Source organism: Solanum stenotomum, chromosome 6 (assembly GCF_019186545.1).
Source record: "Solanum stenotomum isolate F172 chromosome 6, ASM1918654v1, whole genome shotgun sequence".
Lineage (NCBI taxonomy): Eukaryota > Viridiplantae > Streptophyta > Magnoliopsida > Solanales > Solanaceae > Solanum > Solanum stenotomum.
Window position 1 is genome coordinate 7,242,592 of NC_064287.1, and position 18,919 is coordinate 7,261,510.

Sequence of the window (18,919 nt, forward strand, 5' to 3'; positions counted from 1 at the left end):
ATTAAAAAAAGGCAAAAATAACCAAACCGAACCTACGAATTAGATATATAAATTTTACAATTATTTATATATTATTCATAAATAAAATATACATATTTTGTTAAATTTTAATTAGCTTAGCCCAACTATAACAATCCTAAGTCCAAGTCCATCAAAATCCATTTTAGTCTTTACCTACCATACTTCAAATTAAATAGTCACACTTTCTCTTAATTGAAACACTTTGTTCGTATAATGATAACTCTAATATTGCTTAATTGCTTGATTGAATCGACGTACAATAGCTTTTGATGTGGATTGTTCATGTGCTAGGTGTTTGTGTCTATCGACGTAAGTCCTCAAAAAATTACTATTACTTTCAAATCGAATAAACTAGAAAAACTGAATCAAATCGACAGTCATTTTTATCCTTTGGTTTGGTTTGGTTTTAGAAATTTAAAAAACGGACTAGATTGGTTTGATTTTGATTTAATCAATAATCGATCCAAACCAAACCACGAACACCCCTAGGACTAGCACATCACATACATCCCAGAAGTCTCTCATTTTAGAATAGTAGTCAGTGATATAAATGTTACCTTGCTTTAGGTTTGCAACTTATGTGCAGATATAGTTGATATACTTTGGTGAGATTTGATTTGTCAAAATTTTCTTTGAAATCTTATCAAACTTGTCTAGCATTTGATGTGTACATGATTGTACTCAACAAATTAGGGGTTATTGAGCTGCTTATCCACGACAGGACTACTGCATTGCATCTTTCCCATTGAGCAACTAATTTTCTCCTTTGTATGTGTTCTTCAAGCAGGTTTCATCTACGAAACCTAACTTATTTTTCACCAACAATGCTAGCCTCATCGATCGACTCCAGATTCTATAGTTTTCTTGTCCTGTGAGTTTGATCGTTTGTAAAGTCACACCAAGTGTATCCGAAGACTGTAAGTATAGTGGATGATGGCGCTTAAGGGTAGCAACTATTAATTCCGCCATTGGTGGATCCTAGAATGAGTTGTGAAGATGTAGCTTTTGCGGAAGACGATCTAAACTAGAGATCGTTGCTCTGATACCATAATAAATTGTGAATGCAAATTTATTCAATAGAATTCAGAAATCTAGATCATCGATTTGGACAAGTAAACTACTAGTATGGAGAAGAATGGATAAGAAGATGACTCTCATACATCTCTAAGTAAGTCAGAACTATGACTTTATACAGAGTAATCACACACCTTACATGTGCTAACTCTAACTAACCTATTGTAGAATTAACTAACCACAAAGCAATCCTAACAATCTGATCATGAGTAGTATAATCACCAACTAACTAACTAATTGCCTCATTAACTCCCATTCTTCTACTATAAGTAATCATCTTCTCTTAGAGTGTTTTCTTTAAAATCTTTGTATTCGTTTTCTTTCAAATTTTCAATTTGGTTCCAAAATGACTTTGCTAATTTTTATATTTCTCCATTAGTGTGTATTCTGGTTTATTCTCTTCGATTAATAGAAGAGTTTTAAAGCTCAAATTTTTAAAATTCAACGTATCACAATCGTGAACCATTTCAAGAGAATGATATATTAAAAGATTTGAAATATCGAAACAAACTCATATTTGACTTTTAAATTGTTTAGAGATAATTTTGAGTAGGTTAGGATTCAAAGATATCATTAGTCATTAAAGCTTCTTCAAATACATGGTATACACTATTTATACAATAGCGATATAATACATATGCATGATATACTCTATTTATACAATGTCAATACATTATATATAAATTACATATACATGTGGCCATTTTGTTAAAAAAAACTTGTTGCTTGTACATTATATATAAGTTACATATCCATTACTTTTCATGATAAATGCAACTTGAGTTTCAGATTTAAGCTTTATTAGAAGTAGATTTGAATGTTGTATGAACAAAAAACATTTTTTGGCATAACAAGCTCACAAGTGAATTTTTAATATCAGACATTTATGTCTGAATTGTTTTAAAAGGCAGGTAAGCTAAAAAGGGGCATAAATTGAATGATGATCCCAAAAACAGAAGTATTTGTGCACTTCACCCAAGTTGGGTCCCTAGCCCCTATTCAACTAAAGCCATATCCGGGCTTTGACAGGTATGGCAAAATATACTAAGGGGTGATGAATGATGATCATTAGAACTACAGTGGCTGCACTCTGCAGTGAAGCAAAAATAGTAATAACAAATTGCATAGTCAAGGTCTTTTAATCCTCTTCAATATTTACATATACAAGAAACAAGACAGAAATGAAACAGAGACCAAACTTTATAACACTCAATTTATTCAATCATATCAAGAAGCTACCTGAGCACACTTGAGTGAAATATTTTAAAAGGAAAACAATGTTTCCCAATTGCTTTTCTCTTGCAGATTGAGAGAATTTAGATGTTCTCAACAATAACTCTGAACTGTCTTTCTGTACAAAGGTAAATTATCAGTCCTTCCTAAGAGTATACATGTAGTTATTGGTTATTGAAGCACCAAATAAAAACGAGCATCCCAGGGTTGGAGAAAGAATGTTAAGAGTCTTGATATATATAGCCTTTCATAAATCAATGGTGAATGCTTTCCTTGGATGCGCGTGTAGTGAAGTGCTGCAGGCTGATCTTCAACATAGTCATATCTCTCCCTTTCCGTTCCGCACCACCCAAAATGAAATAATAAAATCCTCCATACCAATTGAGAGGAGAAAATGAAATAATAAAATCCGCACAACTGACTTTGTACTTTAGTCTGGATGTTTCTAGGTTTATTCTTCACCATTCCAGATCTACGATGGAGACCGAAAATGGGACAAGCTCAAAGGATCACAGATGATGAATGAGAACAATATTGCATCTAAGAAATTTGCAACATCTCCAACCCACAGGGCACTGCACATATAACTTTAGCTCAATTAATATAGAAGAGAGAAATCCCAGTACTCTAGACATCAACTGTAAGTAAAGGCCAACGATGAAGTGAAAAATCAAAGACAAGAAGCAAGTGCCGGTGATAAGAGTACTGTAGCAAAGCGAGTAATAATTAGTCTGTAAGGGTGATTATACTTAACTTGCTTAAGAGAAACAACAGGTCAGTGCATAATATGTCAGTGAACCAGAATTCAGTTTTTCAGTTAGGGAGGGCAATTCTAACACATTTTTGTGTAACCCACCCAACCCTTCAAGTTTAAACGGGTTCGATCAGTAACTGAAGACCATACATATCAAAATGGGTTGAACCCAAACTGACCAATCAAAATATTAGGTTAGAATGAGTTAAAAACTTAAAACTATGTAACCCAACAGTCGAAAGTCTGTCCAACCCAACGGCTTAAAATTCTGTAAGAGGACGGGTTATAAGGAAATTTCCTGCTGGAACCAGAAATGAAAAACTGTGTTTTGGCACCGTTAAGAATTTACTTTAGTATCTTTCAAATACTTTTTTAATATAAAATGACTATCAGGTCCTACTTTTGGATCTAAGCTACATCTGTTTTTGATCTTCAATCTCAACCAAATAAAATTTCTTTTTCTTTTTAATCAGAAAAACAATATTTAAGGGCAATATAAATATTTAGGATAAGACAGTATTAAATTTGGATTTGCTCTAGTTAATCTCATCATTTATTAACACGGATCTAGTCAAATACTTCTATTCCTTAAAAGGAGGTAGTTCCGGAGAGGAGCACAATAGCATGAAAGCGAGTGCTCTCGGTGCATGATAGCAAGGCAGTAATTGTGAACTGAGAGTGTTTTCCGATGGCCCGCCACCGACAACCGTCGCATACACATACACCCAAAATAGTAACACCTGATACAGGTGAAGCTCAGCAGCTCGCACCTATCACTTTTGGGAGTTTCCTACCTCTGAAATTTCATACTACTATGGAGGAGAATGATGACAGCAGCGCGGAAGATGTAATTCACTTGGAGAATGCAACTGGGAAGGATACTCCGAAGAGGCGATTACAATTCTCTGATGCTGGTACATCTATGTGTCCTACCCCAGCCGTTCCAGAACCTGTGAGGGGAAATCGCAGCAATGGTAAGACCTTGAACTTTATACCCCCTGTGATTAAGGAGGGTATTCTTACAGTTCAAATTGATAAGGAGGATATTTGCTTGCAAGTTCAAGAGTGGGAAACAGCTTTAATAGGCTATGTAATTGGGCATAATCCATATGAACTGCAAATGACAGAGTATGTCAAGAAGGTGTGGGGTTTTGTTGAACTACCCCAGGTGCTTTACCATGACGATGGGTACTATGTGTTTAAATTTCATACCATTGCTGACAAGGAGAGAGTGATGAAAGCAGGGCCTTACTTCTATGGTAACAAACCTATGATTTTGAGAAATTGGCAATTGGATTTTGAGTTCAATGCTGATATGTTCAGTCAAATTCCAATTTGGGTTAAATTCCCCAGATTACCTGTGGGATATTGGTCTGTTAAGGCATTGAGCAAAGTTGCTAGTGCAATTGGGATTCCACTGTATACAGATGGATTTACTGCTAAGGTTGAGAAGATCTCCTATGCTAGGGTTCTGATTGAGGTGGATATTACGAAGACTTTGCCGGATGCTATTGTTGTTGAAACTCCCTCTGGGCCTTGGAACCAATCTATTGAGTATGAATGGAGACCGAAATTCTGCAATCATTGTCTCAAGTTGGGGCACATGGATGCTGAGTGTTGGTACAAACACTCCCCTAGTGAGGGTGGAGGGGAGACTGAACTGGTAGGGGCAGAAAAGGACCATGGTAAGGGTTGGAGGAAAGAGGGTAGAAGAAGAAGGATGGTAACTAAATGGATGCCTATTCATTATCATACTAATGTTAAGGATAACACTGCTATCATAGGATCAAATGCTGAGGTGTTACAAACACCACTTGAACCTGATCCTGGACAAAGAAGTGGGAAGCAACATGTTGAGGAAATCTCACTCATGCAGAATATAAATAATGTGCTGGATGCTCAGATGCATGATAGGAGGAAGAGTGCTGGCAACTATATGCCATCCCTTCCTACATGATCATCTCTACTTGGAACATAAGAGGCCTTAACCAAGGCCACAAACAGAAGGAGCTCAAACTCTTTCTGAATAAACATAGAGTAGATATTTTTGGATGTCTTGGAACAAAGGTAAGGAAAATAGAGCACCTGCGATAAGAAGAAAACTAGCTCAAGGATGGTTGACTGCACATAATTATAATGGTGATGCCAATGGTATGATCCTTGAGGTGCATGAGCAATATATACACTGTCTGTTTGAAGATCCTGGGGTGAAGATTAGTTTATATGTTACCTGTGTTTATGCAAGGAATGAGGTACAGAAGAAAGTGACCCCGTGGCAAGATGTTATGCAGATCACATTACAGCAGCAACTTCCTTGGGTCTTATGTGGAGACTTTGACAGTGTCTTGGGCTAACATAGGTTGGGGTCTCTTGTCACACAGCAGGAGGTTCAGAGACTATCCCCCTATCCCTTATGAATTACATAGGTTTCTTGTTTGCTTTGGAATAGCTAAGTGAAACTAGTTTGGTTGAATGTAGGAGTAGCTTGTCTAGGCTGCTGATGCTATACTTGTACATTGGTTGGTTATGAATTAAAGCTATACTATTTACCAAAGAAAAAAAATCCTTATATTCGTTGTTTTAACTATATATAAAGGAGAAGGAATAAAAGAAAGCTCAGTAGCAATTAAGAAAAAATAATGATATGATACATTTAAGTTCAAAGTTTTTTCATAGATCTTCTATTGATCCAAAAAAGACAAAATGACAATTACACCATTCACAAAATATGCTTGGTACATGAATCAACTTAAAGCTAGATATTACAAACTTACAAAAATCTAGTTTTGAAGGGTTTGAACTCCTAGTAAATAGTTTCTTGAAAAATAATGTTATTTGAAAACTAAAAACACGAGCCACTGCTGAATAATATTTTCCAAAAAACTTTTGTAATGTAGAAAGTTAAAGGAATGGAATTTAAAATTTAAAAGATTTACTTGCAAAAGAATGAGAACAACAGATACTTGGGTTTGCTTTTCTAATCTCACAACATCCCTATTTATAAGGAGGGAAACCTTTATATTACATTGGGCAGGTTGGGTTGTTATTTTACACATCTTAACCCAACCCATATGGCATATTGACCCAATAAAACTTTGGGTGGATTGGGATATGACCAGTCTGAAATTAACCCAACCGACCCATTTACCACCCTTAATTTTTTCTCTGGCACTATCTATGGCTCTGGAAGCCAAGAAGCTTTACAACAACAACAACATACCCAGTGAAATCCCACTAGGTGGGGTCTGGGGAGGGTAGAGTGTACGCAGACCTTGCCACTACCTCGTGGAGGTAGAGAGGCTGTTTCCGAAATAAAGCAAATATGTCAGAATGGAACAGCACTGACGGTCTTCTTTATCAGGAATTCTAGTCAGTTCTTTCAGACGAAAGCAGGAATATCCTTTCTTCTTGCTTCCTTCTGAGTTAAACACTCTGCGCTGGCAATAATACACTTTGATGGGTATTGATGGCAAGTTACTCTCAAAAGAAGGCCTACTACTTGCACAGGATAAATTAATAATTGTCTTCAAGATTTACTTACAATTCTTTTAATGATCAATCGGCATCTTCATCATTGTAAATCATGAGCTTGACCCCACATTACCTGAAATGCAGCAATAAAAGCTCTTATTTAGTGTGGCATCAGATAAAAGAGTTATGTTAAGAACACAAGTGTTACTCCAGAAAACAAACACTATCGAAGTCTAACCTTAGGTAAAGATATATCCATCAAAATGCTTGACCAACAGTAATTAATTCACCATAGCCCTAATAGACCATAGCACATGGTATGTTAGCCACCAAAAAGCATAAGGCAAATGAGATAAAGTTGAATACTACATTTAGATATAGAATTGAATAAAAATAGTTATAGCTTTCTATATTTGTGAAATCATAGGATTATGAGACTATTCTATAGATATATGTTCACAAGACCCATAACCAAAATGTCCCTTTGAAAGTTTTACTAGAAATTATTACCTAGATGAACTACTTGTATCCAACTTCTAACATCAGATGGCGATAACTGCGCCCACGTATGACTCGCTGCCAAAGATACTGGAGTGAAGTCTTTGACTGCAGTTGGATTCTCTCTTGAACAAGCCTGTAGCACAACGGAAAGAGTAAACACATGTGGATGCTTCTTATTTGTTCTAAAACCAGGGTGAATGACAATGCACATCCTACCATCTAACAAGGCACCTCTGAATACCCCGAGAAAGAGGACGAAGGAATGATGGATCCCGTTGTGAATACAGTAGACCGACCTAAAAAAGAGGTAAACAAAAAATTTTAAGTGTAACAGGAGGAGCGTCAATTTGCTAGTTCTTCCAATATCTTTGTTTCCTCTTGGGACATCACATCTTCTCTTCCGAATGGTGCCTCTTTTATATTCATAGAATCATAGCAAAGTGCAGCAAATATTATAGCAACCGCAGGAAGAAAATCAAATTCAGAACAAAAATGAGAACTGCATTAAAACACAGAGATATCTCAATAGAAAAGGTGTAATTGACATGAGTAGTACCTCTAATAATGCAATAGCAGATGGATCATCAAAAATTTCAAGACTACAATCAGCTAGGTAGTTCACCTGCAAGTTGGAGAAAAGAATAAAAAGCAAGGCAAGAAAAAAAAGACTAAGTATCTATGATGCTAATGGCTCTAAAACGGTAATCATATTTCATCTACAAAATTTAGGGGACACGTTTTGGAATGTCTTCTTTCTCAATTACAAAAGCACAAAAGCATGGCATCATAACTTTTTTTTTTTTTTTTTTTTTTTGATAACCGAGAAATCCGTCTGTGACCCGCCCTTTGGACCAATCACAGCCTTCTAAACTCGGTGGATAATGGGCCCGCCCCTCTACCCTTCTCCACTTAAATACCGGGCTTCGCTTTGCATGGTGTGGGGCTTGAACCTGCGACCTAAGCCACAAATCCTCCACCTTCTGCCACTTGAGCTAGGCCTTGGGGGCACATGGCATCATAACTTTTGTTTTCCATTTTATCCTTTTACACAGTAATGTACCTAATAAGAAGCCACAATGAGGTCATTGTTTACATAAAGCATTACATAATGAGACAAGTGGACCATCACAAACAGCATGACTCATATATTTTGCTGTTTTATAATGGTCCTTGTGTATTCATACTTCTCGCACTTTTTGATAAATCAGACCAGAGTATTGCGAGGAGGCATCATTTACATGATTTCTAAGTGAAGACATAAAACAACAGAGTAGCATGTAAATAATAGGTCTACAATACTTGCACATAGGGAAAGAGAATGAAGCTCTTCACATTGCATAATGTTGTGCAATGCTTGTATAAAGACAGTCAAAGCTAGAACCAGCTTATTAGCTTAAAAACTAGAACAAGATGAAAGATACCCCAAATTCTGCATTCACAAGACACTGAACAAAATCCATAAGTTGAATTTTAGCCCATTGACGACACAATGTAGGATCATCAGAAGATGGAGGGTGTCTCCACGGAGCACCAAAACATAGCTTGTCCTTCAAAATTCTTCCATTTCGTGCATCAACCGCAAATTTCTGTAGAAGTGACAATGCTCTATCCATGGCAGGATTAACTACTGTTACCTAAAATACAGGAAAGAATAGCAGATGAGGGCTTATACTTCATCAAAAAAATTTAAATATTTGGAAGTTCTCATATGTCGGACGTGAAACAGTTTCGGAATGGAAAAGTAGAATATTATACAATAACAAGAAGTCAACTCGATTTCATTTGCAGCTGCTTCACATCTACTGTGACTTGGATGTTGTCTTAATTATCTTATGATCCCCAATCCAGTGTTTTTTAGCATTTATTTTTCAGTGTATTGTTTTAAATTCTCTTAAGAATCCTAATTCATGTGGCATCCTTCCAAACTAAAGCACCAACACTACAGACACTTACTCACAAACTCGTGATATCTCAAGGATTCAATTTTTTTAAAAAACCCCTTAAAACTTTTCTTCCAGGGACAGTCTTTATAATGTATCAGACTACATTCTGGATCAAACAAATCAAGATGCAAGGCACAACTCTCACTAGATTACGAAATATATAGCTCAAGGACTTTTAACCAAATGGAAAGAAGACATTTGAAATTGTAGTGAAGAGAAAATCAACCAAGTTTCCATGAGATAATTCAGCAAATCACTCATTCATCAATTGCATTCGCAGGTATCTTGCCTATTCCTAGTTGTAGAGTTGTGTAAATATTTTTATGGGAGAGAATACAAAAGCAATGAGCTTGTAAATACAGAAGGTCCATTAAATAAAAAGCTTGTACAAAAGCTAACTGTGTGACTTTGTACATGAATACAATAAGGCAAATAAAACAAGAAATAGTGACTCGCATGCAAGCTCAAATGGTTGCAAAGTCCTATGGACCTATAACTTATAAGTGATAGAAACTGAAGCATGCCTAAATTTTTTATGAATGAACTCAAAGGAAGCATCGTGACCAAAATCAATAGATTTAAAAGAAGCCCAAGATAAGAGGATTTTGAAAAGTTGGTTTTCGATTTGTTTTTTTTTCTTTTACATCTGACTCACAAACTTCAGCTGATACACTTAATGGGGTAAAATCTCCATAGCTGAAAAGTTAAAAACCAAAAGCAATATAAATTGTAATTCATTCTGGAACTTACTTGAAGATATGCCAAGTACGCATCCACGATATCCTCAAATTTGCTGCTGTTCTCACTCATGACCCTAGATTCCACAAAATATGGGAGTGGCTTAGAATGTGATAATAATTTAGTCGAGGATGGAAACGCTATCTTTCATAGTTTTCCACATATGGTACCAGGAAATGACAATCTTTTCCACATTTCTAAGTGGAGAATAAAAGACAATAATAGAGATTTTTTTTTAAGAAACTTATCGGCTGACATGTGCACCAATTCGAAGTCGCCTATGGTGCCAGGAGGGCTTGCAGTGAATACGCGAATGCAACCCTCCNCCCCCCCCCCCCCCCCCCCCCCCCCAAAAAAAAAGAAAAGAAAAACTGCTGTGTCTACTTCACAAACTGCTAATGGAACAGTAGCTATGCCTAATCCAGGAACCCAGAAGCCTACTGAACCTTGTGCTGCCAAGGTTCACGCCAACGAGGGAAGAACCTGGGCTGGGTTGGTAGCAGGGAACAAGTTTGTGGCAACCACCTGTGACTGAAGAAGGGGACATTGTAGTGCATCTTCTCAAGGAGGATATTGAAGCAGAGAATCAGAAGTAGAAGAAGGTCTCATCATGTATGTTGTGGGGAATACTCCTTTCATTGAAGCAATTTTTTTTTTATGACCGTGGTGTCAGGGCTAGCTTTCGCACACCTCGACTAATTCCAGGGGATACTTGCCGCCTCCCACTAGCAACAAGTACCAGGTAACTCTGTCCACCAAGGCTAGGACAGATGGGAAGAATCACCTTGTGTTTTTAGGAATTGAATCTAAGATCTCATGGTTTACAACCACTTCATTGACCATCGTTGGAGCAATTGAGAGATACATTGCAAGCCAGTGGAGTTTTGTCTCAAAGCCTAAGGTACTTTACCAGAAGGATGGATATTTTGTGATCAAGTTGAATATCACCGAGGAGGGGAATGAAGTTCTGTTCTCAGGCAGTTTTGAATAATCGACCAATTAACCAAGGCATGGACAGCTGAATTCAACTTTAATGAAGAGGTCTTTAAAACCATTCCCCTGTGGGTTAAACTTCCCACCTTATCACTGAACTATTGGCGTAAGAAGCTTTGAGTAAGACTGACAGTGGACTTGGTCACTTGGAAGACCACTCTATGCAGATGATAGCACTACAACTGCTGAGAGAATTTCGTATGCTAGGATTTTAGTTGAATGGGTGTTTCCTCCTTTATTATTTTAATGTTGGGGGAATGAGTAAGGTTTATACACACAAGGAGTCCTTGGGCCTTTTGGTCTGATTTATATAATTTGTGGCCCTTTGGCCACTTTTCATTAAAAAAAACAAAAAGTATAAACATAAGGAGTTTAAGAAGTTTTGCGCTGATAATAAGGTTGTCTTAATAGTTGGCACTGAAAATAGAGTGAGGGAATGTAATGCTCCTAGAATCATTACTAAATTTGTTGGTCTTGGAGCTGGGTTGTTAATTATAGTGAAGCACCAGGGGGTAGAAAATTGGATCTTATGGAATCAGCATCAGGTGGATTTCAATACTATCAGGATACATACACAATTTATACATGGCCAGGTGACTACACTGCAGTCAAGTATTACTTTCAACCACAGTATAATATATGGACTGCATACTATCTCTAATAGAATGGGTTTGTGGTGTGACTTAAAGGACATAATCAATGCACTGAATTGTCCTAGGGTGATCATGGGAGAATTTAATACAATTTGAGCGGCTGTGGACAGTTAATGGTAATCCAGTTCAGGATGATGAAGTTAGAGATTTTGAAGAGTTTATTCATAATACTGGTTTGATTGAAATGAGAACAGTTGGGAGGCATTTTACCTGGTCTAATTACCAGACATTTAGTAAGATTGATAGAATTTTTGTTAATGCAATATGGATACAGCAGTGGCCTCACTTAGAGGGGCCTATTCTTGAAGCTCATTTCTCTGATCATTGCCCACTGAGTGTGATGTTTGAAAGTTCTCCAGAAGGAGGATGGAATCATTTAAATTTTTACCGTTACAAGGCTGGCCACCAGAACCACTTTCACATTGTTAATGAATATTAAAGAAAGCCATGTAAGGGGTTCTGATGCTTGGAATTTGGCATAAATTGAAGTAGGTTCAAACAGGCCTGAAATTACTAACAAAGAGGGAACTCCAAAGGGTGGATACCAGAGTGTTTCCAATGCTAGAGCAGCTCTACAGATGTTCAAGAACACCTAAGGGACCATACCAGATTTGCAGAGTTAATACAGGAGGAGAAAAAAGCCAAACAACAGTTGGAGAAATGGCTTAAGATTGAAGAGAGTATTGCACAATAGAAGTCTAGAGTCCAATGGCTCAGACTAGGGGATATTAACACAGCCTATTTTCATGTTTGCTTGAAAAATAGGCAGGCCCAGAACCAAATTAGAAAACTTGTTGAAAAGGATGGCATCTTACTTCAATCAGAACAGGAGGTGGAACATGAAGTGTTAGAATTTTATAAAAGGCTATGAGGCAATGCTGCTCATCAGATTCCAGTAGTCTTGCCTGAGGTAATGCTCAATGGATCTACTCTCACAAGAATCGTATCAGACCAGTCTCTAAGGAGGAAATACGACGAGCCTGCAGAGTATTAATGACACTAATGACCTGTTAAGGATGGTTTTAATGCATTATGTTTTAAGAAAGCTTGGACTATTATTGGCACTGATGTTGAAGATGTTGTGATGGACTTATTCAAGACTTCAAGAATGCGTAAAGCTATTAATAGTGCAGTCATAACCCTTATCCCTAAGGTGTTAAAAATCCCTCCTCCGTAGGGGAATTTTGAACAATCTGTTGTTGCACTGTCTTGTATAAGATCATCTCAAAGATATTAACAAGAAGACTCCAACCTGTTATGAAGGAGATGGTAAACAACAGCCAAACAGCTTTTGTGCCTGGTCGTTGGTCGTCTGATCACAGACAACATCATCATGAGCCATGAACTTATGAAGGGCTATGGTAGGAATCGATCTCCCCAAGATGCATGTTAAAAATTGATATGCACAAAAGGCCTATGACCCTGTTGAGTGGCCCTATATGGAGAAAAATCTGAGACTTCAAGGTTTTCTGAGATGTTCACCCACTGGATTTGGAATGCATGACTGCAGTCTCTAATTCTGTAGTATGGAATGGTAAACATACTGCCCACTTTGCTGCAAGGAAAGAGTTGACACAAGGTGTACGCTACCTCCCCCTTCCTATTTGTACTGGCTATGGAGTACTTAAGCAGGCTCCTCAAACCCTTAAACACTTGGGGTTTGCAGATGACTTAGAGCCTTTTTGGATGGACTTGTAGCTTTGGGTTTATTTTGTCTTTTTGGCTTAAAAACAAAGTGATTAAAAGCACTTTTTTATTTTACTCAAACACCTCAGAAGTGCTTAAAAGCTATTTTGGCTTAAAAGTACTTAAAATAAGCCAATCCAAATAGGCTCTTACTCCTATTTGTAGAGGGGATGCGCAATCAGTGATGTTTTGTCTAATCAAGTTCAAAACTTCTCAGCTGCTGAGGTTTATAGCTAATCCACAGAAGAGTTCTGTGCATTTTGGTGGAGTACCTTTGACTGTCCTACAACAGATACTAGATGTGCTTGGTTATATTATGGGTGAATTACCATTCAGATATCTTGATGTCCCCTTAAGCACTAGGAGACTTACAGCACTACAATGTGAACCACTTATGGAGAAAATGTTAGGCAAAGTTACCTCCTGGACTTCAAGGTTTCAGTCTTATGTTGGAAGAACAGAACTTTTGAAGAGTGCGCTTTCTACTATTCAAACCTTCTGGGCTCAGGTGTTTGTGTTGCCAAAGAAAATCACTCAGTTTATTGAAACTATATGCAGGAGATTCTTGTGGACAAGCATTGCTGAATTCTCTAGAAAGGCTCTCATAGCCAGGGAGAAACTATGTTGCCCTCTGGTAGCTAGTGGAATTAGCTTAATCAATGTGTCTGTGGAATAAAGCAGCAAGCTGTAAATTACCATGGCACCTACGTAGAAAGAAAGAGAAGTGACGGGTGCAATGGGTCCATGCTTACTATAAAAAGAGGGGCACAAAATTTGGAATACCGTCCCAAAGAATGCATCTTGGGTGACACAGAAGATTTTAAAAACCTAAAAGTTACTTGGCATCAGCTGGTTACAAAGAAAATGACATGTTTCTGGCGGAAAAGTTTTCCATCAGATAGGGTTACAAGATGCTGCAGGGTCACTTTCCAAAGATCCACTGGAGGAAACTCATCTACAATCAAAGGCTCTCCCAAATGGATTTTTACACTAAGGCTGGCTATACTTGACAGGTTGGCTACAAAGGAAAGATTAGCAAGATGGGGAGTAGTTGCAACTGATCTTCTATGTCCTTTCTGTAACCAGGTGAATGAGTCTTTGAACCATTTGTTCTTCCAGTGCTGTGTGTCTGGTGCAATATGGAAAAAGCTACTTTCATGGCAAGGCATCCATAGAAACTGTTTGTCCAGGCAAGAGGAAATAACTTGGGCTGTTAAATGTTGTGGTGGCAATAGCAAGGGTGCTGCAGTCTACAGAATTGTGCTGGATGCTGATGTCTATCAATTGTGGATAGAGAGGAATGCTGTTTTTTTTCAAAAGGGAAGAAGATTCCCAGGTGTCATAATCAAGTTGATCATTCAGAAGGTTTTACCCAGGCTTAGTTTGGTCCCTAAACTTGCAAACTATGTTGACCATCTAAATTTCTATCCCCTGTAATATAAAAGCTAGCAGATGTTAGGAGCACTCGACTAAGGTCTTATGTCTAGTTAGGTGGTGCAAATTTTTGTTTTCTCTTGAGTAGTAAATATCCTCACTTGGTAATATATAATACGTTTATTTACAAACAAAAAAAAAGACAATAATAGAGAAACGGAGAAGAAGGAATGACGCGTGCATTGTAAATCACAGAACTGAGATATATAGAGTAAAAAAGAATAATACTTCAGCCCAAGCAACAAGAAGTACTACGTAACCCCACCATGATAAATGATGAGTGGTTTAGAGGTTGCACGGGAAATATCTCGATAAAAGTGCAGTGCCCTTGGAAAACATGGGATGTAAAGTCTTATATGACAATGTTCCCTATCTTAGTCTACTTTCCTGGAGACCTTTCATTTTCCTATACCAAAGGAAAAGTAATATGTAATTGCGGCAGATCACATGCCATAGAAAGCTTTTCTGGAAGTTCCCAAAGCTGTCCTTTGGCATATGATGGCATTATCACAAAAATGACCTGTACTGTTGGCCTCTCCTAGAAAAATGGTTTATTTTAATATGCCTAAGAAACTGGTCAACCTCATTCCCCTTCAATGTGTAATGCATATTTGGAACTTCTATGTTCTTATAAGAAAAACAAGCCCAGATCAGCAGCTTATTATATTGATTGGGTTTCATTATATTTATATGACAATTGCGAGCCTAGAGCCCCTATTGCCGCAGATCAATTATAATATTTGAAAACAAGCATCCATAAGTACTCACTTTTGGTAGTAATTACTTAGCTTGAGTGCATAAATCTCAAATAGATGCCTTGGATTCGGTCCTAGCACCTCAACAATCACATTCCACTGCAGTATAAGTAAGAGCAAAATCATCATTATGATTTAATTTAAGCCAAAAGGCATACTTTTATGATGATTGTATATCTGATGTAAAGAGGGATATACCTCTGACTGACTAAAATAGTCACCAACCATATGCATTTTTGCTTCTGCAGGAGTCCACCCAAATGTCTGCATTCCGAACAAAGGAGATATTTAGTTACTTATCAAAAAATAAAAACGAAGGTAGATGTATACAAAGTTCACAAGAAGAAAAAAGAGCAAATTTTATTTAGTTGTGTAAGAAGAACAGAAACCAGACATACACAAATTAAGTTGCATATTAAATTTAACCACTGCAGAGAAAGATGGTGCTGGTATCACTTCAATAAAGAAACATGTCATTTAAGCTGGATAAACTGCATCCTAACCATTCTGTAGCTTACCAAAGCATTACATAGGAAAAAATTGCGCTAAAGGTTCACATCCTCTTTCTTTTTCCTTGATAAGCTAACAAACAAAAGACGCAAACCCATTGAGGTGGAGCAGTAAGTTTAAATAATTATGATGTGTTTACCTCACGTGAGATGAAAATGTCCGGAAATCCAAAATCCATATAGGCATGATATGAATAGTAGCTGCAATAATTTTCTTGCTTAGTGTTGAATCTCCAATTTGCATTAAAAGAAAGTTAAAGAAAGTTGAGCATATAACAACATAAATCTGAACAAAACTACTGAAAAGCTGGTGAGACAGCAAGAGTATTTTTATCCTGCAAAGCAAGATATTTATATTGCTACTGTTTTCTCCTACACAGGCATCAATTCTCCCTGTTAGACAAGCAATAGTAAAGAATCCTGTATGGCACGAATTATGCACTAAGTTTCATTGACTATGTTTGATGCTACGATGAAGTTTCACCTCCAAAAAATTCTAATCTCATGACCACTGAAGCTTACATAAATTCACACATTCCATTCAAGGGCTGCATTTTGCACATATCCGGGGATCAAGATCGTTCTTTTTTTCTTTTTTTTTTATGACCGTGGTGTCCGGGCGGGATGAAGATCATTCTTTTGGGACCTAGTGAATGAAAAACCGACTCATAGCGCCCCCATGGCTTTGGTCTAGTGGTAAGAGTGCAGCACATGATGTGTAGGTCAAGTGCATGTCATGAGTCACAGCAAAAACCTTGGCATTTAAGTGGAGAAGGGTAGAGGAGAGGGACCCATTGTATGCTGAGTGCAAACAGTGTGCCAACTAGCCCTTAGAGATTTATTGGTAATTATAATTACTCAAAAAAATGTACTCATACTTTAGATTCCTAATTCACAGAGATACAGAGGATGCCTCCAGTTCAAACATACATCAAATGTGCCAAGGAGGATAGATAGCACTTCACACAGAGCACCTCATGCCAATTATATCACTCTACAATCCATGCACTTCAACCACAAAAGATATCACTTTAAAGCCTTTTTTTTTATAAGGTCATATCACTTTACAGCATTTCTTTTATAGAATAAGGAAGTTGGCGTGCTACATTTCTTTTTTATTTGTATTCCGTGACTATTGAACTTGAAATTACTGAACTAAGAGAGGCAGCATATAAATTCTACTTTTGTATGACTTATCTAGATGCTAGATATAACATTGAGGAATAATGCATACATTTCAAAAGACATGATGCAACTTAACATTATAAAATGGAAGTTTGACAACTAGATCCACTGAGATGGATGACAAATGCAGGTCTTAAATATAACACATGCATTCCAAACATGACACAACTGAACATTATAAAATGTAAGAGTAACAACTTGGTCCATTGAGATGTATGACAAATGCAGGTATTGGGCTAAAAGAAAAAGTTATGTTGCATTACCTATCAGATGTTACAAGAATAACTGGAAGAGATCTCTCATTTGCACCCAAGGCTATTATTCTCCATATCAGACTATCATGATACATGGATGCACAGACTGTAGAATCATCCGTCAGCATTGCATTCTTTAGAACCTCAATATTGTTTATGACCAGCTTCGGCTACTCATTTTGACATGTCCAACCAAGAAAACATCAATGTCATATAATACAGCTTCGGCTACTCATTTTGACATGTCCAACTAAGAAAACATCAATGTCACATAATACAGCACAAGACGCAAGTTATTCGTGTTTCAGAGACTTTGCTTTGAGAGTACAAGGTGAAGAACGTGCTTACTAGGTGCCAATTTTAGCTCCCTGCTCATACTTTTCATCAATACATATAAATAGCCATTTTTTTTCTTATACAAAAATAATGTAAGCTCCTATAATTGCATGAATCAAAAACCCAACTTTATTCAGATTACCTGAAAGTAATCTATTTCAGCAGCAGATGAAAGGAGTTCCAATAACAAACAGGGCCAATCAGTTGCTGAATTGGCCAACGACCTTGAAAACCCACCAGTCTGATTCAAATGCTTGATTGCATTAGCTCTCCACTTTTGCTGCACCCTTATAACCTCTTTAGCCAAATTCAAAGCTGACATTGCTTCCTTATAATATGTCTCCTCCTCCAAACTCAACCCGCCACTCTCTTCGGCATTTAATCGAACCCTTGATGCAAAAACAGCCCTTTCCCATAAATTCAACACGGAATTATTCCTAATTGAAACAGCCTTTCTGGGGTTGGAATTACTACCATCTAGGATCTGTTTAAGTGCTGTACTAAGTCCATGCCATTTACTTAAAACAGTGAAAATCTGATGAGAACTTATAGTTCCAAGCTTAATACCCTTCTGGGTCATTGTTTCAAGGCAGCTTTCAAGTTGAGTAGTAAGAAATGGCAGTGAAGGAAGTGTGCAGTTTGACCAAGAACCCCATGGAAATGATTGGCCATGAATTGGGTGATGATCTTTTACAGATTCCGCAAAGTCCACATAGCCTGTAACATGAGGTCCACTGTTCCATTTACCCATAAGACCTGCAAAACTCAAAACAAGAACCCAATTCTAAATTAGAGCAGATACACCAAATTCGCCTGAATCAATTACTTATACCAAAAATTAACAAATGGGTATCATATTGAACACAGTAAATTCCATCCACACTGAATTTCGGATCGTACTATAAAAAAACCAAAAACGTTAGTGTATAAGATGGTTACGTTCAAGAATGAGGGTGGTTTTGCCGACTCCACGAGGGCCGTGAAGGATAAGGGGTTGAGGAACACGGTGGTGTTGCGCATGATTGTTGAGGACAGTTTCGAGAAGGGGCCTTGGGATTATTCTCCATGCCTTGTTCACCATTGATGGACTGTTATGAGAGTTCACAAAAGACTAGTAGTTTCTCTCAGTGACGACAGGGAAATCGAAGTAATATGACTTCACCCTGCTGTCTTCCTTGTTTTGGCGACGCCGAGGAGAAGGCGAAAAAATTTATTATATTATATGGTTAATTCTTATTCATATAGTTACTAATTTCATTATTTGTGCCCTTGTGTTGACGGAAATGCTAAATCAACTTAAATTAACCCGTATTTTAAAAAAATGACTCGTTCTCCATTTTAAACTCATTCTCCGACCCCTCTAACATTTAACCCATTCC

General features: G+C 37.4%; 1 protein-coding gene across 3 annotated transcripts; it reads right to left on the reverse strand.

The window, feature by feature from the left end:
- Positions 1-2,291: 2,291 nt before the first annotated feature.
- On the reverse strand, positions 2,292-18,712 carry LOC125869278 (uncharacterized). 3 transcript variants are annotated; one of them, XM_049549842.1, is made up of 14 exons: positions 18,480-18,712; positions 17,683-18,296; positions 17,214-17,374; positions 15,906-15,966; positions 15,455-15,520; positions 15,270-15,355; positions 9,748-9,811; positions 8,476-8,688; positions 7,611-7,676; positions 7,271-7,350; positions 7,064-7,187; positions 6,792-6,850; positions 6,624-6,686; positions 2,292-2,903 (listed from the first exon to the last, which is right to left on the reverse strand). In XM_049549842.1, exons 1-11 carry the CDS (start codon positions 18,619-18,621, stop codon positions 7,073-7,075), a joined length of 1,668 nt encoding a protein of 555 aa, XP_049405799.1. In that variant the 5' UTR covers positions 18,622-18,712; the 3' UTR covers positions 2,292-2,903; positions 6,624-6,686; positions 6,792-6,850; positions 7,064-7,072. The 3 variants fall into 3 exon arrangements, with proteins under 3 accessions (XP_049405799.1, XP_049405800.1, XP_049405801.1); XM_049549843.1 differs by having other exon boundaries at positions 2,292-2,915; XM_049549844.1 differs by lacking the exon at positions 6,624-6,686.
- Between the last annotated feature and the right edge of the window lie 207 nt (positions 18,713-18,919).

Excerpts from the sequence above, each read along its gene's own strand:
- LOC125869278 (XM_049549844.1), bottom strand. The coding sequence starts at position 18,621 with ATGGTGAACAAGGCATGGAGAATAATCCCAAGGCCCCTTCTCGAAACT. Across the intron at positions 17,375-17,682 it reads CTGAAATAGATTACTTTCAG|CCGAAGCTGGTCATAAACAA; the intron begins GTAATCTGAATA and ends CAAAATGAGTAG. Across the intron at positions 7,351-7,610 it reads CTGCTATTGCATTATTAGAG|GTCGGTCTACTGTATTCACA; the intron begins GTACTACTCATG and ends CCTCTTTTTTAG.